Source organism: Heptranchias perlo, chromosome 11 (genome assembly GCF_035084215.1).
Source record: "Heptranchias perlo isolate sHepPer1 chromosome 11, sHepPer1.hap1, whole genome shotgun sequence".
In the NCBI taxonomy this organism is placed as follows: domain Eukaryota; kingdom Metazoa; phylum Chordata; class Chondrichthyes; order Hexanchiformes; family Hexanchidae; genus Heptranchias; species Heptranchias perlo.
Window position 1 is genome coordinate 52,567,564 of NC_090335.1, and position 24,758 is coordinate 52,592,321.

The 24,758-nt window shown below is 42.3% G+C and overlaps 2 protein-coding genes across 2 annotated transcripts in view; both read right to left on the reverse strand.

Moving 5' to 3' along the window:
• fstl1b (follistatin-like 1b) overlaps positions 1 to 24,758 on the reverse strand; it is a 587,712-nt gene that overhangs the window by 560,402 nt on the left and 2,552 nt on the right. The window lies entirely within an intron of this gene.
• On the reverse strand, positions 415 to 24,758 carry dusp27 (dual specificity phosphatase 27). Its single transcript, XM_067993033.1, is given in 7 exon segments — positions 415 to 4,105; positions 4,107 to 6,946; positions 8,413 to 8,630; positions 14,876 to 15,104; positions 16,043 to 16,137; positions 16,590 to 16,714; positions 24,694 to 24,758. Coding segments are annotated over 6 exon segments (3,552 nt in total). The 5' UTR covers positions 16,700 to 16,714; positions 24,694 to 24,758; the 3' UTR covers positions 415 to 4,045.

The following is a 24,758-nucleotide window of genomic DNA, read 5'->3' on the forward strand; positions in this document are numbered from 1 at the left end:
GGCAATAAAAAAAATTACATTAAATTCAAAATAATAAAAATAGGATCAAGAGAACTGGAGAAAAAAAGAGAACGGGGAGAATGGGGATGAAGATCAGGTAGCAGAAGTTCCTATTTTTATCATTTTGAATTTTATGTAATTTTTTAATATCTTTTATTTAAAATTATATCTTGCGTGTATTTATTTGCAAAAGGTAATATTATATAAATAAAGCTATTCCTGACTTCTTATAACATTAGGGTTTGTTTTAGCATCACGGAGTGTCAGCTGAAAACATGGCCCAGGAAGATTGTCAGTTCCCTCATCTTACCTGTAGTCTAGCGATTAAAATACCTATTTTTGTATGCTTAAAAGAAAAATATATGCATTTGGTTCAATCTTTGTAATGAAGATACAAGAAAACAGTACAACATATTTACTCAATGTACGCATTTTTACTTGCCTTTATTTTACAACAGAATCTTCTTGATTGATTTTGATTAATACTGGTTGATCAAGAGAGAATTCCTGATAAAATAGCCAAATAAAGGAGGAAAAACAAAATCATGCATGCAAGCTATTTTCAAATAAGCAGGGAATACAAGTTTAGACTTTCAGGCAATTAATGGGGAGGTAGTTTACATCTACAATTCTATTACCATAGCTAGTAATATTTATTTTTGTCTGATTATGCTTCTATGAAACATCTTGGGATTTTTTTAATGTTAAAGGTGCTATATAAATGCAATGTTGTTATTAAAGTCAGAATGTCACAATGTATAAAATACAAAGTATTGTACTTCCTCTACATAGTTTGACTAGTTTGCAAGATAAAGGGTGTAAGGATAAACCCAGTAACTATAGACCAGTCAGTTTAACCTCAGTGGTGGGGAAACTTTTAGAAACGATAATCCGGGACAGAATTAACAGTCACTTGGACGAGTGTGGATTGATTAGGAAAAGCCAGCACGGATTTGTTGAAGGCAAATCGTGTTTAACTAACCTGATAGAGTTTTTTGATGAGGTAACAGAGAGGGTCGATGAGGGCAATGCAGTTGATGTGGTGTATATAGACTTTCAAAAGGCTTTTGATAAAGTGCCGCACGAAAGGCTTATCATTAAGATTGCGGCCCATGGAATAAAGGGGGCAGTAGCAACATGGATACAGAATTGGCTAAATGACAGGAAACAGAGAGTAGTGGTGAACGGTTCTTTTTCGGACTGGAGGGAGGTGTACAGTGGTGTTCCCCATGGGTTGGTGCTGGGACCACTGCATTTCTGATATATAGTGATGACTTGGACTTGGGTGTACAGGGCAAAATTTCAAAATTTGCAGATGACACAAAACTTGGAAGGGTAGTAAACAGTGAGGGGGATAGTGATAGACTTCAAGAGGATATAGACAGGCTGGTGGCATGGGTGGACACGTGGCAGATGAAATTTAACGCAGAAACATGTGAAGTGATACATTTCGATAGGAAGAACGAGGAGAGGCAATATAAACAAGAGGCCACAACTCTAAAAGGGGTATTGGAACAGAGAGATCTGGGGGTATATGTGCACAAATCGTTGAAGGTGGCAGGGCAGGTTGAAAAAGTGGTTAAAAAAGCATACAGGATCCTGGGCTTTATAAATAGAGATATAGAGTACAAAAGTATGGAAGTCATGATGAACCTTTATAAAGCATTGGTTCGGCCACAGCTGGAGTATTGTGTCCAGTTCTGGGCACCGCGCTTTAGGAAAGATGTGAAGACCTTAGAGAGGGTGCAGAAGAGATTTGCTAGAGTGATTCTAGGGCTGAGGGACTTTAGCTGCGTGGATAGACTGGAGAAGCTGGGGTTGTTCTCCTTGGAACAGAGAAGGTTGCGAGGAGATTTGATAGAGGTATTCAAAATCATGAAGGATCTAGACAGGATAGAAACTGTTCCCATTGGTGGAAGGGTCAAGGCCATAGGACATAGATTTAAAGTGATTGGCAAAAGAACCAAAGGTGACATGAGGAAAAACTTTTTTACACAGTGAGTGGTTAGGATCTGGAATGCACTGCCCGAGGGGGTAGTGAAGGCAGATTCAATCACAGCCTTCAAAAGGAACTGGATGAGTACTTGAAAGGAAAAAATTTGCAGGGTTACAGGGATAGGGCGGGGAAGTGGGACTAGCTGGATTGCTCTTGCATAGAGCTGGCATGGACTCAATGGGCCGAATGGCCTCCTTCCGTGCTGTAACCTTTCTATGTTTCTATGATTATAACTAAACTTTTTACTGATTTAAACATTATGGGTGTACAGGCATACTGTCTTAAAGGGGCATTATCTTCATGAAAATGTGTTTGACAAATAGTTTTCCATTTGTTTATAAACACACAATGAATTTAAATGAGGAAAAGGACTAGAGAATTCTATCAGTATCTCGGTCAACATTCCTTCCTCAACTAACACCAATCAAAACAGATTATTTGTTCATTCATCCCATTGCGGTTTGTGGGATCTTGCTGTGCACAAATTGGCTGCCACACTCACTTACAGAGCAACACTAATTACACTTCAAAATAATTAATTTTATATGAAGTACTTTGAGACATTTCTGAAAGACATGGTAAACCCAGTGTTTCTTTTGTTCATTCACTGAAACACATCATTGCATCACTGCACGTGGTCTTGTTATAACAAAAATGATGACTAACTCTTGTCCCTCCCGAAACAAAAACACATTGCCAACCACCTTTTTCATAAAGACAGTGTCCCTTTACCCGACCGAAAATAAGCTAAATCATTGCAGGATGAAATCAAAAATATTATGACATAATAACAGCCTGCCAAGCTACCCTCAACTGATTTCCGCTGCATTCAGATTTTGCCTCAATAACTTTTAACTGCATATATAGATATAATTAAAATGCAAATTCTGATTGGCTAAAGAGTGTGAAATAACAAATCACTTCTAACATCTTGAAGGAGAAACATAAGGGTTGATTTTAACTCCAGATAGCAAATCAGCAACAGCGGATGGCAATCCCGCGCAGGAGAGTGAGTCGGGAATGTGAGTCAGAGGCCCAGCAGATTTTTATTTCACTCCTGCTTTTCCGGGCCCCACTAAAGTTTTTTTTTAATTAACCTTAGCAGGCCTCACTGGCTTCCCGACAGGACCCTGATTTGCATTTATTAAGGAGACTACCATTAGAGTATGACGGAAGCCTCATCTGCCCCCAAATCGCAAATTGGCGGAACGGAGCAGGAAGTGGAACCTTTCCATTCCCGCCGATCGGGAAGAATTAAAATTGTCCCTATGACTCCTCTAAAAATGGAAGCTGGATGTTAAAGACATTCTAAGGCAAAAATAAACTAAAAAGAGGTACCCATTTAAACAAACAGTATGTTTTAATATGGATTTTATTACCAGCAAAGGGTTGCAAAATATATTTCTAGCAAATGTTAAAAGCGGACTAAAACTGGAATTTGTCTAATGCATAGCATGTGACCCAAAAGTGGGCAAATTCATGTTGCGACATACTTAATTTCAATATATAGTTATTTCATATCAACAATGTGTTTTAAAGATTTTTTAAAACTTATATATTATTTTAAAAATCTTCTACTCTATAGGACTGATTTTAAATTGGGCGAGAATCGGGGTTGCTGGGGCTGAACTGGGGAGGGGCAGAAACCTAGGCCATGGGAGGCCCAAAGTATCCTTGTGAGGCCAGGTGAAGCCCACAAGGAATGTTTAAAAAAATGTAAAAAGCACATATCTGGATCTTTGCTTTTGCTGGCAGGCCATAGTTAAGCCTGCGGTTAAAATAGCATGTGAGTCCTGATGACGTCATCGGGACGCAACACTGCCATTTAAATTAGGCCCTCGTTCCTCTGGAGCAGGCGGCCTTCCCATGCCTGAAGTCAAATTAGTAAAAATGATGGGGCTGGGAACACATCGCGCAAACCCCCCCACCATCTTATACTCTAGTCTGCACCGTTCCTGCCAGGCTGTGATAGGGGGGGCGCGGGTGGGCGTTAAAATGGCCCGTATATTTCTGATGTACACAACAATTCAATTTCACATACACAGCTTCTCATTCATTATTTCTATTGCACCAGTGATTATTGTGTTTATTCTTTTTGACGCCTTTTTTTATCCTTGATTCTGATTTCTTCTTGACGACTCCTCCAAGCAGCTATAATTTCATCATCATCTTCACCACTGCTGTTTTTTGACACAGACTTCAAACCTTTCTTTGCTGTAGGTTTCTCAAAGTCATTGTCATTACCGTTTCCACTGCCCTGTTCCTCTACAGTTGCAAAACTCTGCTTAAATGTTCTCTTTACATGTGTCTCCAGCATATCATCATGATCGTAGGCATTTAGTTCTGTCTTTGAACTGTTCAACCGAGATCTCCTGGGGAAAGAGCGAGTTGTTGGTTGGTCAGATGGCTGCAAATCAACATCTGGACAAGAAGGCTGCATTTCAATGGAGGATCTCTCAGAATATGAATCTCTGGAACTACCAGCTTCATCAGCCATTGGTCTTCGGAAACTATAGTACTCCAAATCAGGTGATGGGGTAGAATAGTTCAGCTTAGTTTTATTGTCATCATCTTTTGATCCATAGGAAGAAGCAAATCTTCCAGATGTATATTTTCCTGAGCCTGTCAATGGTGATTTCAAATCAACATCTCTTGTAAGATATAACGAAGCTGAATCTTTTGTTGCATCCAAATGGACTTTTGACAATGACCCACTATCAGGCTCAAGGAGGTAAGAAGCCCTATTGAGCTTTGTTTCTTTTTTCACAACCTGGTCATATTTTAAGGTTTTGTTGTCAACAGATACTTCCTTGACATCAGTAAGCCATTTATGTATATTGGTAGTTGAATCTAGTGTACTGGTGCCTGTGCATAAATGATTACCTGAAATATTAGAATTTGTGTCAAACTTATCTGTTCTTGAATAGGAAAAGCATCCTGAATTTGTTTCAACCAAATCCTCATCTTCACTTTCATCTTTCTTCTTCTTTTTAAACAATGTGCTGCGTTTATTGTCTGAAGCGACCTTTTCTTTCTTGCATGCTTCTATTTTATCTTTCATCTCACTTTTAATCTCCTGGTTCTTGTAGTCTAACTTTTTAAGATTAATTTCATCTGCAAACAAGCTATATAGTGGTTTGCTTGTTTTTGTAATCTTCTCTTTTGAATGCAAGCCTTCAGACTTGAAGCTAGACAGACTGCTGCATGACAAGACAGACTGCATGTCTGTGCTGCGTGCTACTTTAGATCCCAGCAGGGAACCTGCACAGGCACCTCCGCTTTGCATGCTGAGAAGTGAAATTTTGTCATCTTCTATGTTTCTTCCAGTGGCCCCTTGTTGGATGTTTTTGTCCATTAGTGAGGCAGTACCTATTATTTCATTTTGCTTCATAGCAATTTGTTCACTAACCACGGAAGCAATCCAATCCTGAATGCTGGAAAGTGAAACAGAAGCATCAGGATTTACTTGCAAAGGTGGCATAGACACTGTAGTAGTTGAGGCAGTTCTGGCTCTGGACACTGAAGGTCCACTACTCTGCATGCTCAACATAGAAGCACCATCATCACTTACATTTCTGTCAGACATTTTGGACCAGAAAAGAGACAGTGGAATGCTTCCACTCATGGAACTCTCCGTCTCGCATTCAGAGAAGGACTTACTCTCTTCCAATGTTCGTTTGGATCGTTCCAGGACCTCAGCCCGCCTTTGTTTAGTTCTCTTGGATGTAATATCATCATCTTTGGTCAAATTAATTATCTCACTTTTGTTTTCATTGCCCAGCCTTTTCTGATGTTTTAACTTCCAGCTCTGGTAGGCTGTCAGGTTGACATCAGCAAGTGATTTTTTTTCTCCTTCCTCCCCCTCCTCACTTTCTTCAGTTTTATTCTCATCATCTGCTTTGGAATCTTTTTTATTCCATCCAAATTGTATCCGTTTGATACGCCACCTTTCCAGAGGGGTCAAGTTGTCTTTGTTCTTCTTGCAGAAGTTGAACAAAGAACTAGTTTCGGAGAATATAGAACTTTCTTCGTCTGGGTCTCTCCTTTTTTCACCTTGGCTGAAAGAAGCCATGCTACTGCTGTCATCACCTCTTGCAACATTCTTGCTGATCTCAAGTAATCGTTCATCCCACATATCCCAAGTGCTGGCCTCAGTGGACAAAGAGTCATTTCGAGCTCTGCGTGGCTTGTTTAAATACTCTTCTAAACGTTGTTGAAGAAGTTCACTGTCAAGACTGTCAACACTCTCTGTGTCATCTTGTTCACTGGTAACATATTGTCTGCTTCTTGCAGTAATGGATCCTCCATCTTCTTCACTGTTGCTCAGGAGTTCAGTCTGCCAACATGGATCCAATTGAAACTTTTCATTTTTACTTTGCCATTCCCTAATTAGCCAATCAACATTATTCATTTCCTCAAGATTTTCAGGAAGTTTGGGTCTCTCCTCTCTTGGTTTGTTGGTTCGTTCTATTGGTGACAAACCCTGTTTTGCTCTCCACTCATCATAGATCCTTTCCTCTTCATCTTCATCAATTAATGTTGGTTTTTTGGAAGCAACACTAATTTTTGCCACAGAGCTCATTAAACTGCCAGCAATCAAACTTGTTGTGTCTTCCTCTTCCACCATGATAGAATGCGCCTTAGCTCCCATGATGCTCTGTGTCTCCTCTTCAGCCACAGAGATAGAATAGGCTTTTGCTTCTATGACAGAACATTGGCTTAGAGTGTCATCATCATCATCATCAAGATCATATTGGCTACGTTCATCCAAAAGATTTTCATTTAGTTCCCTAAGCTGCTTCAAGAAACCCTCATTTGGGTAGATTGGACGTTTTTTGCGTAGAGTCATTAATGCCTCCATAATTGTCATATGGTGGAAGATCATAAGATAGGCTGCCACAAGTGCTGCCGGTCGACTGGTTCCCATGACACTGGAAACCAAAACTTTACCTATGGAAAGGAATGAAAAATGGAGACTTTTTCAATTGAATTATACTTCTGTTGTTAGGATTTCTACATGTGCATGGATAAAATACATTTATTTTGGTATAGGTGACAAATCTATCCCCAAATATAAGATTTCCTCTAGCCTGTCAAACTGTATATCTGAAAGTGTCACACATGAAAAATGTATAATCACACTGTTCACAGTCTCGCCCATAAGTGGGCCCTGCGTACCTATGATCATTAGTTTATCTTTAATGCCCAATATCTAGTCATATGATAACTTTACCCAAGAGGCTGTAAAAATGAAACCCTTTTTGCATGAACTGGATACTGTAATCCCACATGTGCCACCACATGCAGGTCTCCAATCTCCCGAAGGGAAGACTGATTATCACTTTAGTGAGACAAGGCCAAATTTGCTAGTCAGAATGGGATTGGAGCTGTATTACACACTCCTGACAGGTTTATCACCAGTTGGAGGCAGGGAAATACAATGGTGTTACAGCCTTTAAAAGGCTGCGACCAGTGCCAGCAGCTGTAAGAGCTCCCAGATTCTTGGATGCATCTGTGGAGGTCATTTTGGTACAAGTGAGACGAGAAGAGCAAGAATTTTGGTCTTAAAATAAAGTGTATTCACATAAGTTTTTTAAAAAGACACTGGGGTGAAAGGTGGTTAAAATGCTTGTGAACTAAGCATTGAAGTGTTTCTCCAAAGACCGGAAACAACAAGCAATTCATTAACTTCTCTCAGTAACCAACAAATACCTCACATCCATTGTATTGGGAGGTCTTTGGTCCAGGAGGTTGACAGGGGATATCTGGCATCGACTCCCTCCCTCTGATTGTGAACATAGGGAGATATAATAATGCTAGAAACATACACTGACAGTCAGGTTTTTAAACAGAAAGTTGCCAGGGTGGGCTTTCGCCCAAACTCAGAATATTATGATGAGGGAGCGTTGTTAGAAGTTATTTTGTTTAAGTCAAATAAGTTGACTAACTAATGTGGGCAAGCACAGCATGTATATTATTTGGTATTATTATGTAAAGACAAATTGCACTGATTGCATTAACTGGGTCCAATCATAAGTCTTGCTTTGTATATTCACTTGCCGTCTTAGAAATAAAATGGCTCAATGTTTCATTCTGGCCTCATCTGACTAACATGTAAACAGTCTGCCTACTGAAAGATAAGAGAAGCACACATAAGGGCACATGCGAAATACACAATATTTAGTTCATATGTCAAGGGGGATGCATTGTTACAGCCCCAGGATTATGTTATCATATAGATATTGAGCGATGTAGGTGAATTCCAGAATATCAAGGACGTGAGATCGTCTTACGGAGGCTATTAAACCCAAGACATATCTGTGGTAGACCTAGGCGCATACGTTCTTGTTAGGAGCTGTATTGTGTTTTACAATGCCCTGGTTTGATTAGTATTGAGAATTTGAATCACTACTCACCTCTGTATGTCAGAAGTGCTTCATCCATAAACTCTGCAGCCTTACGAAAGTATATGGACAGGTCAAAGTCAGGGAAGTCATCAGCTTCGATTCCAAGGTACTGAATTTCCATTCCTGTGTAAAAGTCTGTTGGGATGTACACACCCGTACCATGGGCAGCATTAAGGATGTGAGTGATCCCCAGTCGTTTCAACCGACCCTTATTCACAGTTGCATTCCTGGAAAAACAAAATTAAAACCTGTTCTCTTTTTCCTAGTGCATGAGCATCACAAAACATAGCAATTTAGGGCATAAAAGTGTGCTCCTGGCACATTCCCAGTCCAGGGGCACTTTGCACGGCAACTTTTGCATCGTGCTCTGAAAGAACACTCCAGATTTTGCAAGGTCCCCTCATTAGCACATTGCTGATCACTCACAGCATACTTTGTTGTGATGCAGAGGTCAGGGTGGGACATGTTTTCCTGTGCAGAGGCTTAAAAGGGCAAGTGCAGCACCTAGAAATGTACCTGCACTTTATATTCAACTGAAAAGGGTGTTTTGGAGAACAACATTGCAGCAACTATTGGAAAATACAAAATCAGACATTTCTTAGGGAGCAGGCAGGACTGCATTCAGTGAGGACAGCATGCGAAGAGGTGGAAGAGCAGGTGAAGGCAGTCTATGAAGTTCAAAGGACAACCTTCCAGATGCAGAAGAAATACGCTCATGATATTTGTAGTGGTATGTCTATAACACACATAGACCACTTTCACCTCAATCAGCTGTATACTTTATTTATTTATTTTTTGTCTTTACCCATTCGGAACCCTTTCACTAATGGTAGATAGATCCACTTTTGCATGCTGTCTATTTTTACACTCTTGTCTAGGGAAGCACAACTGCATAGCTCTGATGGACCTCAGTCATTCATTGCTATTTTCTCATTGCAGGCCAAGGGAACCTACAGAATAAGAGAGAGGCTGAAAACTGAATGGGGTCCCCCAACTTTCCAGACTCTTGACATGCACTCGGGAGCTAACCCTGGACATTGCTAACGATCCTGCTGAAGCACGTAAGTAGCCACCCCTATCCCAGGAACTCCTTGAGGACATCCATCAGCCAGCCATTTCATTCCCTTGTCCCACCAGGGTGCCACGTAGAAGCATCACTAGATTAGGTAGCAGGAGACACTCGGGCTCGATTTTCCCGGGAAATTGCGGGTACATTGGGAACGGGGGGGGGCGGGGGGTTCCGAAAATTGGGGAAATCCAGTTTGGGTTCGGAGCCCAGCTCCAACCCCGCAGACTTCCGGGTTCCCCATTGACGCGTCGGGGTGCGTGCATGCCTCCTGAATATGGAAGTCCCACCGGCAATTAAAGTCGGCGGGTTGATAATTTACACAATTGTTGAGGTAGTTTAAGTACTTAATTTTCTCCACATTTTTGCAGGGGTGTGATTTTGAAGCATCCTCAACATGTTTCTCGTGCTGTGGGAAACACTCCATGTTGTAACAGACGTGTTTCAGCTAGCAGCCAGTGAGACATTCAAATGCTTATTTGACAGATAGGGAGGAAAGGTCACTTATTGCAGCAGGGCACTCTGTTCTTTCAGACAAAGTTTTGGCTGCAAGATCTTTGTGTTTTCCCTGAAAATTCTTACTTGCCACTCAAAATTCTGCTGTTCTAACATATTTAACTACTTTGCGGAGCCCCTCAAACTCACACCGTCAGGATGGAGGGCGCCATGGCTGCATTCACCACAACATCCGAGGATGAGCAACATCACCAGCCTCGCCAGGCACCTCCGCCACTTGGAGCTCCATAACATAGTGCTGCACCACAGGCACCTGCGCAAGAGCACAGAGGGCAACAACAGAGAGAGCGGCGTCGCAGGAGGCACGACCCTCGCCACAGGGTCTACAGACCGATGCTCAGCTTCCTGGACCTCTCTGAGGAGCAGTGCATACGGAGGCTCAGAGTCAGTCACCAGGTAGTCACAGACATCTGCAGCCTCCTTCAGGCCGAGCTGCACCCGGCTGGGCCGAGCAGCATCTCCTTACCTGTCGCTGTCAAAGTCACCACTGCCCTCAACTTCTTCACCTCCGGATCATTCCAGGGTGCCACCAGGGACATTGCCGGGGTCTCTCAGTCGTCTGCACACAAGTGCATAAGGCAGGTCATTGATGGCTTGTTTTGCAGGGCCTCCCAGTACGTCAACTTCCCCAGGACGACCTCAGCCAGACAGAGAGGGATTCCATTCTGTGGCTGGCTTCCCATGTGTTCAGGGTATAATCGATTCTACCCAAAGAGCAATACGAGCAACTCAACACGAGCCAGGACTGTTTATCAACAGGAAGGGGTATCACTCCATCAACACTCAGCTCGTCTGTGACCACCGCAAAAGATTCCTTCACGTGTGCGCCAGATTCCCTGGCAGCTGCCATGATTCCTTCATCCTCCGGGAATCCAACATCCCGCCCCTCTTCTATGCACCGAACACCCTTAAGGGCTGGCTCCTCGGGGACGAGGGATCCCCCCTGCACATGACACCTCTGAGGAACCCCATCACCGAGCAACAGCATTGATATAACGACAGCCACATCGCCACCAGGTCTACAATTGAGCAGGCTATAGGGCTGCTCAAGATCCGATTTAGGTGCCTAGATTGTTCTGGGGGAGCGCTTCAATACGCACCAGGCAGAGTGGGACGCATTATAGTAGTGTGTTGTGCCCTACATAACATGACACAACAGAGAGGGGTGCCGCTTGAGGAGGCCCCATCCACATCTGCCGCCCACATTGAGGAGAAGGAGGTGGAGGAGGAGGAGGCGGAGGAGGAGCAGGAACAACTGATGGGCACAGCAGCAGCTCACCTGACTGCTCGTGAGGCCAGGGAGTCAATGATATGTGAATGGTTCTCCTAACATCAGGCACTGGGAAGAGTCCAGTCCTCGAACCACCTGGATAGAGCAGCGCCCACACCAGCACCACCCCCCCACCCCGACTACTCCCTGCACAAAACAGGCCTGCAACTACACATACACCCACTTTAAAGTGACCCAATGGGTGGCATCAAGTGTCGCCGTTCATGGTGAACCACATGAAAGGGCCTTATTACAGAAGCCGGTCAAGAATGGCCAAGACGTGGCAGTAGTGGTGACAATAATACTAGTTAATGTGAGTTTAACAAAAAGCTAATATAAATTTTAAAAATGACCAACCGTCAAACACTCTTGTGCATACCCTTCATGCTTACAAAATCTTAGCCTTTCTCTTCCGACTACTTCTACGTGGTGCATCCCCTGTGGATGCAGCAGACGTAGTGGCAGGTTGCTCTTGTTCATACCCTGACATTTTAGATGCTTTGAGCCTACGCCTCTGGTTTGATGCCCGTGAGAGCCCCTCCACAGACTGCTCCACCTGCACCTGTGCAGGGGCAGACTCAGCCACCTGGAGAGGAGGCAGCATTGCAGGTACTGGTTGAGAGGGGGGCAACGGGTGAGACGTGGGAGCACTTTGAGTGGCGTCCCCACTTCCCTAGCCCCTTTTGCCATCATCCCTCCCCTGGACCAGGCCCACATCACTCCTTCCACTCTGCTGGACGACAGTTTGGAGGACATGTGTGAAGCCTTGTAAGGCCAGTGCTACTGTATCTGTCTGCCTGTTTAAGGTGGCAGAATGTCGTTCACTGTAAGTCTGAACGGCTGTTGTCAGGGCCTGAATGGACTCATTTATGAGCCGTGCTTGAAGCTCAATGGAGGCTAGCCTTCTCTCCATCGCAGACATTCCCACAATTACCTGTGACAGTATCTCAGAGTTGCTCACGTCCCTGTGACACTATCTCAGAGAGTTGCTCACGTCCCTGTTACACTATCTCAGAGATTCCCTCCCGTACCTATGCCACCATTCCACTCATGCAGGAGTATGATTCCTCCATCCTCTGCGCTATTGTGGAGAGTGCACGTGGCACCTGTTCCAGCACCTCGCAAATGTTCTGCTGTCCCTCGATCATTCTCCTTTTAAAGGATGGCCCCCAGTGTTCAGCATCTGCATCCAGCTGAGCAGAGCCTGGAGAAGAGTGCTCCCACCAACGTGCACTCTCTGCAGCTACCCCAAGTGTCTGCTCCTGCTCACATGTGTGTGGTAACTCACCAGGTGCCAACCCAACTAACTGAGGACTAGGACCCACCGAGATGTGAGTATCTGCGCTCGTGGATGGCTCACTAAGATGTGAAAGTGCATCCTCAGAGGCCGGCAGGTCCTCTGAGGAATCGCCCTCTGCCATCACAGCGGTCGCTGAAGGCCCTGTAAAAGAACAGAAGGCAATATTAAGCATCTTCACAGATGTGTCATGTTGCCATGAGCATACTGAGGTGCTGAAGATGGCAAGGCATGTTAACATCAATTCATATTGTGTGTGCTGAATGTTAGTTATGTCACCAGACGTTTGTCAGGTGCCAGTCTTGGCGTCCCCGATGGACAGGCACTTGAGGGTTCGGCTGAGCTCCAGCGCCTCCTGCTCCACATCTGTGAGGACGACGATATGTTGCGGCCCCCCTCCTCCAGTCCTCGCCCTCTCCCGTGCATTCTGAGCTCTCTTCTCCCATAAGGGTAGAAAGTACAGATGCGTGAGTGAGTGATGGTGACGTGGCCAACCGATGAATGCATTGGTTTGGGTGCGGCTGACCATGAAAGAGATGCATCAGAGGGTGAGTATGAGACAGAGCCATGACGTGGTATGAGGATTGGGTTGAGTGGTAGTGGTGGGGTGACTAATGGGGAGGTGAGGAAGTGCTAAGGAAGTGCAGGTAAGTTGAGGATGAGCCTTAAGTGGGTGTGGGGAGTGATGTGCTAGAGTAGTGTTGGCAGTGCAGAATGAGTTGGGGGGTGGGGGTGGTGATGTGGAAGACGGACTGTAGGGGAATCAGTAAGTGTACTCACTTTGGCTGACCTGGTTACGTCATTGAAGCGCTTCTGCACTGGATCCACGTGAGGGAGATGTTGCTGCTGCTGGTGACCTCCTCTGCCACCTCGAGCCAGGCCTTCTTGGCAGAGGCAGGCCATTTCCTCCCGTCCGCCGGGTAAAAGAGATCCCTCCTCCTCCTCATCCCATCCAGTAGCATCTGGAGTGAGGCATCGTTGAATCTTGCAGCAGCCTTGCCCCTGTGCTGCTCCATTGTGGTGTGTGGGTTTTTCCTCCGGGAGGAGCCATTGGAGGACTGCCCCTTTAAACAGAGCTCCTCCAGCTGACAGCCTGTGATGCGGGTCCGCAGTCTGCCCGCTGCGCAGCTTTTGAACTGCAAACCCGGAAGCCACGTTAAGTGGCTCCAATTGACTCGCGATCGCGTAGGAAATGGACATTTTTTATTGGGTGGGTTAACCATGCGCCCAATCACCCCCCCACCCCCACCCCCGCTGACTTCCTGCCTCCACTCTAATATCGGGGCCTCAGAGAGATGGTTGAGAGATAGTGCGGGTTCACATTGGGGGAGAAGGGGTTGGTGTGCCTAGCAGGGGGAGCCTGATGCAGGAATATCTCTGCAGGGGGCAATGACCTGTAAAGTGATGGAAGTTTGGCTCAGTCTTTATCTTAAATCAGAAGCATGTGTCTTTTATTCAGACTCATCTGTGGTCCCTTTATCTACTGCTGTTGGTCCAATCCCCCCTCATCCACCAACTCAAAAAAAGCTAGCAGAATCCCAAAACAAATGCCCATGGTGTGAGTCAAGTTGTCTAAGCCAGACAAGGTCACTGGATGTTTTGGGGTGGAGAAGGCAAGTTCCAAAATAAACGTCTCCAAATGTTGGCTCCACTTTACATTAAACAAAAATTCCAAAGACTTTCACAAGTTAAAAAAAAGTGAAAATAAAATACAGCACATCACACAAGATGGACACGGTTTGGTTACAAGGTATATTGATGGGGCACAACAAAAAACAAGCAACAAGCTTAGCAAAGTTGGACACAAAGGCAATGGAGTACATTTTCAGAGGTTTTGGTGACTGCTGCACCAGCAGGTCTGCCCTCTGCTCCAGCTTTTTCTGGCACGCCTGAATGACATTACACCAACAGTGCAAAGTAACGCAATTTCCAGGATATCCCAGACGTGCCCTCAGAATGCCCAAATACCATGGAGAAGCACAAGCCTCTTTTTCCCCAGCACAGGCTCAGCGCAAAAACCAGCACTGGGATCAAAATCCAGATTTTTGGCTCTCCATGTGTCACACTTGCCTTCAACATAAGGGACCAATTTCAAGCCCTCAGACTAGATTGCCACATTTCCTCCTCTTCTACTCTCAGGCCTCTCCACAGGTGTTCAAAAACACAAGATAAAACATGTTTAAAATATACAATATTGTGATTAAATGCAAATGATTTGGAAGAACAATAAACTAACTAAATAGGCTGCGGTGATGGGCCCACCTAGAGACCATGATAATATAAGTATCATGACTTCACTGTAATATTACTTTTTTCAACTTACTTTTCAGCAATGAAGACATTTGGCCACACCTCATCCATTAGTTCCCTGGGCGCCTCCATCTTTTGCATGAGTGCACGCTGGATGTCCATGATACAGGGTGTGTTGAATCTGCTGGTGTCATCAATCTTCACTTTCACCCGGTTATAAAGGTCTTCCACCAGTAGCTGCTCAGCTGACTCCATCATTTTTGGTGACATTAGCTCAATCTTTATTTCTTTGTGTTTCAGCTCTTCAGATACAAAAGACAAAAAAAAACAATGGGTGAGGAAGAATATTTTGAAACATTTAAAGTTCATATTCAACGTGGGAGCATCCGAATATGGATGGAATGAAATCCAAAGTAAAAAATATGAAGTGAATCTCCTGGATGGTATAGAATGTAGACACATCTTCTGCCACAAGACCAGTAGTAAAGATGCATTTACTGCTTGAAGATTTCCCAAGAACTGGATATAAATGCCTTATTAGACGCTCCAGCTAATTTGAAGCGACCCACTGCTTCCAGTACCATCTTACACAGACAAAATAGAAAAATCAAAATATAAATCCAGTCACTCCATCCAGTTACAGTTACCACCAATTCTTAAAACAACTTCTTTGACTTTCTTTCAAAATCATAGTGCTCAAACATAAAGTGACAAATCAACAGAATATCCATCCTTCTGTATATATTGTGACGTGTGTTTCTCCCCATAAAACTGGGAATATCAATTGGTCTGAACTGGTTTAAAATTCTGAACTTTTTGAATATTTGAATTTTAGACCTAATAAGATTTTGGTGCAAATCCTTAGTAACAGAGTCAATTCATATCTGTGAATTTCACCAAGATCTTTTGAAACAGATGCATTTGCTTCACTGGATTGCTCAGAAACCTGGACACATACTCTTAAATACCACAAAGCAACTGAAATGCAGCATCGTACCCTCTCATCAGTTCATAACTTGTAAGGATCAAATCTGCTGCAAAAAATTATTTCTACATTTGTTTTGTAACAATGATGCCTGAAGTTAAAATACCCTGGGCTTGTTTTCTGGGGCAATGGATGAGTTTCAAACTCACTCCACTACCCACCCATACAAAACCCGTCCGTAATTAAAATCGGGGCTAGGGAAGCTGTTACATTTGATATATTTCTGGGGATGATCTGGGAACATAAGAATCTTACCTTCATTAATAATCTTATTTGCAGCAACTGCAGATGAGAGATGGATGGGCTCCATGAAGATGCTCTCTGTGTCTGCATCTGATATACTGGAAAATCTGTCAATGAAAATAAAGTACAAGTTGTTAAAATGTTCTAATATGCATTTCAATGTTGTTCCTATGCCTCTTGTTTCATTATTGTCTCCTATCCCCAACAACTCATTGTTTATTAAAATATTTAGCAGATCATCCATAGCATTTATTACTGATTTTGCTTTACCATCAGCAGCTCCATTTTTACCTTAGAGGAGTTTTTACTCTTCCATTTTTACCAAACTTTACTGCTCAGTGATGACACGCTTGCTTCTGAGTCAGAAGGTTGTGAGTTCAAGTCTCACTCCAGAGATTTAAGTACATTACCTAGGTGGATACTTCAGTGCAGTGCTGAGGGAGTGCTGCACTGTCGGAGGTATTGTTTTGTGGAAGAGACATTAAACCAGGCTCAGTTTTATATGAATCTATGGTTAAATCTGCTTATGTCAGGGAATTAATCATTGCACACATCACACCTGCTAGGAGATGGACTGCGGAGATATCGGGCCTGCACTGATAAGACATCATCTTGATCATTTTCTCCTGGAACAACCTGTTCACTGTTGGTATTCTGAGATGTTGCCATGACTGTTTTCCAGCTCTACATAAAAGCAAAGAGAATCAATGCCTTGAAGTACGGAAATAGGGAACAAGTAAATATATACAAATATTTTCATTTTATGCTCGCTCCAAAAATGAAAAGAAGCTAAACATCATAAGCTAGATATCTCATCTAAATTTAGCTACTCAGTGTACACACTTTAAATGTAACAAAAACAATTTGTACCCTGTTTCATTTTTCTGACAATATTCCTCAATCCCAGCCGCAGAAAATCACAACCACATTGCAATAGTCTGACCTTTATACTTTCCACTCCTCTATTCTTATGCTGTCTGACTGAGATTGCCAATAAAAGTTGAGAGTTTTATCCTTTCGCCTCTGTGGCCTGTGTTCAAATGCTGCGCAGGCAGAGGAACCAGAGATTTACTTTCTTTGATTGTTAAAGGCTCTGAATGAAATGATCTTGAGAAAATGTAATCTGGCCTTCAGCAGACATGAGCTCCACATCAAAAAAAGATGACCAAAATTGGCAGTCAGTCGGTTCGGTCGCCTGTTTTATGCCCCACTCGATTTTACTTTCCAATGGAATGTAGAATGGAATGGGGTGTAAAGCAGACAGCCAATCCAATCCCATCAATTTCCCACCGGGCAGGTTAGTTTAAAATTACCCTCACAAGCGATAACATATTGTTGAAAAGGAGGAATGTGGAGAAAAACTTCAGAAGCACATTACTAAAAATACAAAGTAATCAAATCACACTGAGAAAGCAATGCAGGAGTGGAAGAGGGGAATCTATGTTGGCAACAAGGGAAATAATGCAGGAGACAAAAAAGAACTTTCCTCAAGCCTAAACCTACAGATAGAACTCGTGTAGCAGTTGAGGCTAGGTCAATTGAAAATTTCAAAACTGAAGTTGATAGATTTTTGATAGGCAAGGGGATTAAGGGTTACAGAACCAAGGAGGGTAAATGGAGTTAAGATGCTGATCAGCCATGATCTAACTGAATGGCGGAACAGGCTTGAGTGGCTGAATGACCTACTCCTGTTCCTATGTTCCTATATCCCAATATCTGTTCCAGTTGTCTGAAGCTTTATGCTCCAAGCACTAAGTCACAAAAGCTCGCGAGCTTCGGCACTCTTGGGAGGAGGAGCTGATTGGTGGGGGATGATGAGAATAAACTGGCTGCAGGCCACTGTAGTTCGGACCCTGTAAAACTCCCCTCCAAAAATTTCCCAGATTGTTTTTGGAGTGGTCTCCTTTTAGGACCAATGGTTGGGCTGCTAAACGTCTGGTACAACTGGGTCTAGCATGCACGGCACAAACTCTGGCCATTTGTAGATGAAAATTGCATTAGGCATCCTACAACCGGCATATGACTGTAATCTGCATCTTGAGGAGTGTACATATTACAGAGAGGGAGGTGCTGGAAGTCTTAACGTGCATCAAGGTAGATAAATCTCCGGGACCTGATGAAATGTATCCCAGGACGTTATGGGAGGTTAGGGAGGAAATTGCGGGTCCCCTAGCAGAGATATTTGAATCATCGACAGCTACAGGTGAGGTGCCTGAAGATTGGAGGGTAGCAAATGTTGTGCCTTTGTTTAAGAAGGGCGGCAGGGAAAAGCCTGGGAACTACAGACCGCTGAGCCTGACATCTGTAGTGGGTAAGTTGTTAGAGGGTATTCTGAGAGACAGGATCTACAGGCATTTGGAGAGGCAGGGACTGATTAGGAACAGTCAGCATGGTTTTGTGAGAGGAAAATCATGTCTCATGAATTTGATTGAGTTTTTTGAAGGGGTAATCAAGAAGATAGATGAGGGCTGTGCAGTAGACGTGGTCTACATGGACTTTAGCAAAGCCTTTGACAAGGTACCGCATGGTAGGTTATTACATAAGGTTAAATCTCACGGGATCCAAGGTGAGGTAGCCAATTGGATACAAAATTGGATTGACGACAGAAGACAGAGGGTGGTTGTAGAGGGTTGTGTTTCAAACTGGAGGCCTGTGACCATCGGTGTTGGGTCCGCTGTTATTTGTTATTTATGTTAATGATTTGGATGAGAATTTAGGAGGCATAGTTAGTAAGTTTGCAGATGACACCAAGATTGGTGGCATTGTGGACAGTGAAGAAGGTTATCTAGGATTGCAACGGGATCTTGATAAATTGGGCCAGTGGGCCGATGAATGGCAGATGGAGTTTAATTTAGATAAATGTGAGGTGATGCATTTTGGTAGATCGAATCGGGCCAGGACCTACTCCATTAATGGTAGGGCGTTGGGGAGAGTTATAGAACAATGAGATCTAGGAGTGCAGGTTCATAGTTCCTTGAAAGTGGAGTCACAGGTGGATAGGGTGGTGAAGAAGGCATTCAGCATGCTTGGTTTCATTGGTCAGAACATTGAATGCAGGAGTTGGGATGTCTTGTTGAAGTTGTACAAGACATTAGTAAGGCCACACTTGGAATACTGTGTACAGTTCTGGTCACCCTATTATAGAAAGGATATTATTAAACTAGAAAGAGTGCAGAAAAGATTTACTAGGATGCTACCGGGACTTGATGGTTTGACTTATAGGGAGAGGTTGGATAGACTGAGACTTTTTTCCCTGGAGAGTAGGAGGTTTAGGGGTGATCTTAAAGAAGTCTATAAAATAATGAGGGGCATAGATAAGGTCGATAGTCAAAATCTTTTCCCAAAGGTAGGGGAGTCTTTAACGAGGGGGCATAGATTTAAGGTGAGAGGGGAGAGATACAAAAGGGTCCAGAGGGGCAATTTTTTCACTCAAAGAGTAGTGAGTGTCTGGAACGAGCTGCCAGAGGCAGTAGTAGAGGCGGGTACAATTTTGTCTTTTAAAAAGCATTTGGACAGTTACATGGGTAAGATGGGTATAGAGGGATATGGGCCAAGTGCAGGCAATTGGGACTAGCTTAGTGGTATAAACTGGGCGACATGGACATGTTGGGCCGAAGGGCCTGTTTCCATGTTGTAAACTTCTATGATTCTATGATTCTAGACTGCCAAATGCCTCTGTTGTGTGGGCGCCCATTTAAAGTTCTGTCTGAAAATTGAAACAGAAAGGCCTTGGGTGTCAAAGCGGTGTCCAAGGTGCCCACCGGATTATCCTCTGAAAATCACCCGTTCTTCTGGCAATTGAAAATCTCCCCAGTATGTTTAACTATCGCAAACTCTACAACAAGGAGGTATTAACTCAGGCTCAGAGGAAGGTCGGTGAACAGAGAATTTAAATTTAACTACTTCACACAGAGGGAGGCAAATATATGAAACAGACTGCCTGGGGAGGTTGTGGATAGTGTAAATAAACTGAAGAGGGAACTGGATAGATATTGGAAAAGTAAACAATTGAAGGTTATGATAAAGTAGTGTATGGTATTTTTCAAACTTTGGGACTGGCCGGATGGACCGCAATGGTCCTATTTTCTTAAGAGGCTAGAAACTACTGCTTGTGATATTCGTGTACAAATGTTTATGCATTATTTTAAACAGCTTAACCCCTCCATCAAAATAACATACTGAGGAATGTCTTGTGAATACATTAAATTATATGTTTCTGACTACATTTCCCCGGCCCAACTGAATCATACTGAGCAACTACTGAAGTGAGCACTTAACATATTTTAGTTTGATAGTAACTTTCAAAAGGGAATTGGATAAATACTTGAAGGGAAAAAAATTACAGGTTTATGGGGAAAGAGCAGAGGAGTGGGACTAATTGGATAGCGCTCTTTCAAAGAGCCGGCACAGGCATGATGGGCCGAATGGCCTCCTCCTGTGCAGTAACTACTGTGATACTATGTGTGTCACTGCCAGTTGTAAATCTGCTTTTCTATATTGATCTTCCAACGTCAACCACAGATATGTACCCCTTATTGCTCCTTCATGGAGTTTTCATTCACTGCACTCACAGTCATTGGCCCATATAATTTGATTCCAAATTTAGAGCACTTGGGCATGGCCTCCAGTTGTTCCTGGACTAGCCAATAATTTTAACTTATGCAGCTTGCACTCAACCACATAAGATTCAAAACTGACCTGGTCCATTTACCAGGCTTCTCAGTGTAAGAATAGTAGAACATTGGAGGGTGCTACTTAGGAGTGGCAAGCTGCAAAAGACATATTATATGTCTGTATGTATTTATTTATTTAGTAATAATATCAAAAAATGTAGTTACAGTATTAATAAAGCTGTATGAGACTATAAGATATCTTTGTGTTAAAATAATAAATAAATGTTGTAAACAAGATGTTAAGTAAAACTGTAATTTAAATATTCCCCAAAATGGCCCCTATACATTTAAAAAATATTCTGCTCTGATAAAAGGTCTTCCCTGAAGCATTAACCTTTTCTTCTCTTTCAGATGGTAATTGACCAGCTGTGCAATTCCAGCATTTTCTGTTCTTATTTCATTTTTGATATATCCTTATTTTCTCAGAAATGGAAGTTCCTCAAAACCCGCTTCGTCTCACCCACTGAGATCACAATAGAAATCCAAAATATGTTACAAGCACTCAGTTTTAAAAAAGAAAATATTTTAGATCTCCTGATGTGGATCTCAATGATGATATGATTGCCAGCCTGGAGTGTGAGCAGCAGATAAATAAAAAAAATAATTGTTTTCAATTCAATTCAGCAAAATCTTCTATTTTAGCAGCTCAGAAACAAAATGGCTTTAAATTGCAATTTTTTTTTCTGAAGCTCATTTTGATAAATACTATTTATTCTAACAACACAAAAATGGCAGGGTCTTTCAGGTTAAAATACTAGTTAACACATTGTTACATTGAGTATGCAGGTCACCTCCACTGGTCCTCATGTAAGATCCTTTATGCAGAAGGATTCTTCTCTGATCAGGTACTGCTGTATGCCCTAGGCATGGGATTGCTTATCTTTCCAAAAAGAAAGAAGGAATGGATCTGTAGCAGGTCTCTTGCATTAAGGTTTACTGACATTTCATAAATTTTACTAACATCCTGGATCCATGGATGTGAGAAAAGCAATTTCCTATTTGGATGTAGTTCTTACTGAGAATGTCAAAGAAAGGATAATAAATTTTACTGAGGTCCGAACCACTGGAAAATCTCTACAGAATTTCATGACAGTAAAGTATATCTCCTGTCAGCAGAAAATGTGGATGGATAAAACACCCATGATTTTTCCTGTGATTGAAGGTCTTTGATATGAACATTCTGGCCTGCAAAATTGATGGGCTGCCATCCCGGTGGCTATGCCTGCACCTGCTGGTCCCCTCCAGAGCTGACCCAGCCAGATTCTATGGGAGGGCACCTAATTTACATAGGGCTGGCAGGCACCTGCGCCACTGTGGGTGCATCTCCGACACCCACCTGCTTCATGCAGGTCAAAAATCCAGTGCTTGTCTGCTATTGTGGAAGGGTTGTCCAGCCCAGCATCCAACCCCCCACCTACTCCATATACCCCACTTCAGTCCCCTATATAAGGGGCCAATCCAACTTTTAAACAAAATTACCCTTTATTCCTCTTGCCTTGACCCACCCTTGGTGGGGCCCACTTGTGCCCATTTGGAGGCCAATATTCCTCACTTCACTCAACAGTACTGACCTGCTGGGTCCCTACTTAGTCAGATAAGTGGGAACTCCCAGCATAAAGAGTCTCTACCACAAGATCAACCCCAGGGGCCACTTCCTGATATGAGCGGCCTTGTAAGGAGTGAGTGGAGGTTCTGCCTTTTACGAGGTCAACTGGGAAATTCTGGTATGTTTCACTGGACATCCTAGGAAATTTGGGGCCTCTACCATTGGACAAAATTATCAACAATTTTCTGAATTTTATAATTTATTGTAGCAATAAATATTTCCTTAATTGCCATTATTATTTATTTGAATCTACACATAATAATTTTAACAAGCAAATTCCTAGCAATTACATAATTTATGCAAATTATTGCCCAGTCCAAATATTGCTTCTTATGTGGGCTCCAAAAGCAATTAACAAATGGAACATATTCTGTTTGCAGGTGATTGAATGACAACTCACAAATCAACAAATTTTAGTAAACAATGCTTTAGTAATATATTTGCAAATGACAAGGTTCCACAGTTTAGGACAGGCACCTGGGATTCATTTGATTTTTAAAAATTTGTTCTTGATACCTGGATGACACTGACAAACCAGTATTTATTGCCAATCCCTTGTTCCCCTCAGGGCATTAAATTAAAGAGTCAACCACATAGTGTGGGGCTGGAGTCACATGTCGGCCACACCAGGCTCCTTTCCCAAAAGTACATGAATCAATTAGGTTTTTACAACAATCCTGCAACTCTTCATAGTCCTTTTCTCATGCTAGCCCACAAATGATCAGATTTATTGAATTCTTTTCATAATTTGTCATGGTGGGATTTGAACTAGTAATCTTCCACGTTGCTAGTCCAGTACCATAATCACTAGGCTACCATACCCTTAGGGACTCTGATTGTGTTGTATAAAAAAAGAATATAAATTGGCATATTTTCTTTGAATTTTGTCTTGAAAAATATATTTAAAATTTTCAAAGTGGCTGCCAGTTACTTGGTATCATCTGATGATGGTATATGATTAACTCCATTTATATCTTATCATGATGTTTCCTGAGGTTTTCTACCTCTCCCCAAATTCAATACTCAAAACTCGCAAGTGTTAGATTAAAGTGGACACAAACTTGAGCAAACAACTTATGTAAATCAGATCCTTCCAGCTTTGCTGTACCGTATATGTGATTTAATCACTCGCCACTGTAAACCCATCTAATGTGTATGGCTCCTGCCAACAAAAATGTATTTTTATAAGGTATCAACTTTCATTTTAGTTTTATTTTTTGCAGTTCTTCTGCTTTCTGTAAACTTCAAAAACTTTAGATATGGCTCCTTGAAGAAAGCTTAAAAGTTTATAACAGTGTTGTCAAGTAGAAATCACTGACTAGCCACAGGTATGGTGAGCCCCATGCACTAATTTTAGTAGAAACATCTTACATAGATTCACAGATAAATGTACTTCACATGTGCATATTTAATTAACAAACATCTACCACCATTGTAAAGCACTAACACCAATTTAAAAAACTCGCACATTCTGCTTTTCATCTTATGTTTTTACTAACCACCAACAGGTTAATTTACACATGTATACGTGTGGGAATATGAGTATTGAGATCACATGCCCAACGACGGTGTCTATTACTCATTTTTTATTTACTAATCAGAAATGCAATTAGTCACATCTGAGTTCCCATTTAGGTACATGTGGATAGTGGCTAAAGTATTGAATAACACTGGTTTAAAAACATTTCAATTAGCAGAAACAGAACAACGGCAAAATCAATCAGGTCGCCACATATTTCGAAAATACGATTTATTTTCTATCCTTTTTAAACATGAATAATGTTACTCTAAAGTTTTCCCCATATTTTAAATTTATGCCCATTGTTGAATTACTGGAACAATCTGTAATGTTTCCTCTGATTATTTTATTTATACACTCAGTTACTTATTAAGCCAAGTTCAATAAAATAAACGAAAAGAGAAAATAATATTAATAAAAACACTGTTTTGTAACTCTACACTGAGATATTTCTGGTTTAACTTTCCATTGGTGAAAACGTTCACATATTATCGGCGTATGATTAAAACTGAACGGAAAGCAGAAAAAAATAACATATTGCCCTTTAACTCGAAACCCAATTGCCGTTTTGTATAACGTTTGATTTTGTTAGCTGGGGAGGCGCGGGCCTGCAATGAGAGGCCGGCTTCAGCCTGCGATTATTTTGAGCTTGTGACAGCTGCAGATTACAGAAAGCGGCTCCCTCAGGCCAATGGAATGTGCCCTTTGATAGGAGTGACAGGCGACATCACACGGCCAGTTTCAAACTTTTTAAAAAACTTAATATTAACTTAATAACAACTGTAAAAAAAAGTCAAATTTCAGGTCCTTTCATCATCCATCGGTGATAGAAAGATCCCAGAAAACGTTTGAACGTGGACAGTACCTGGATACTGAACCTTGTCTCCTCATGTAAGATGTCACCAAAAATGTCCCCAGCTCCAAACTGAC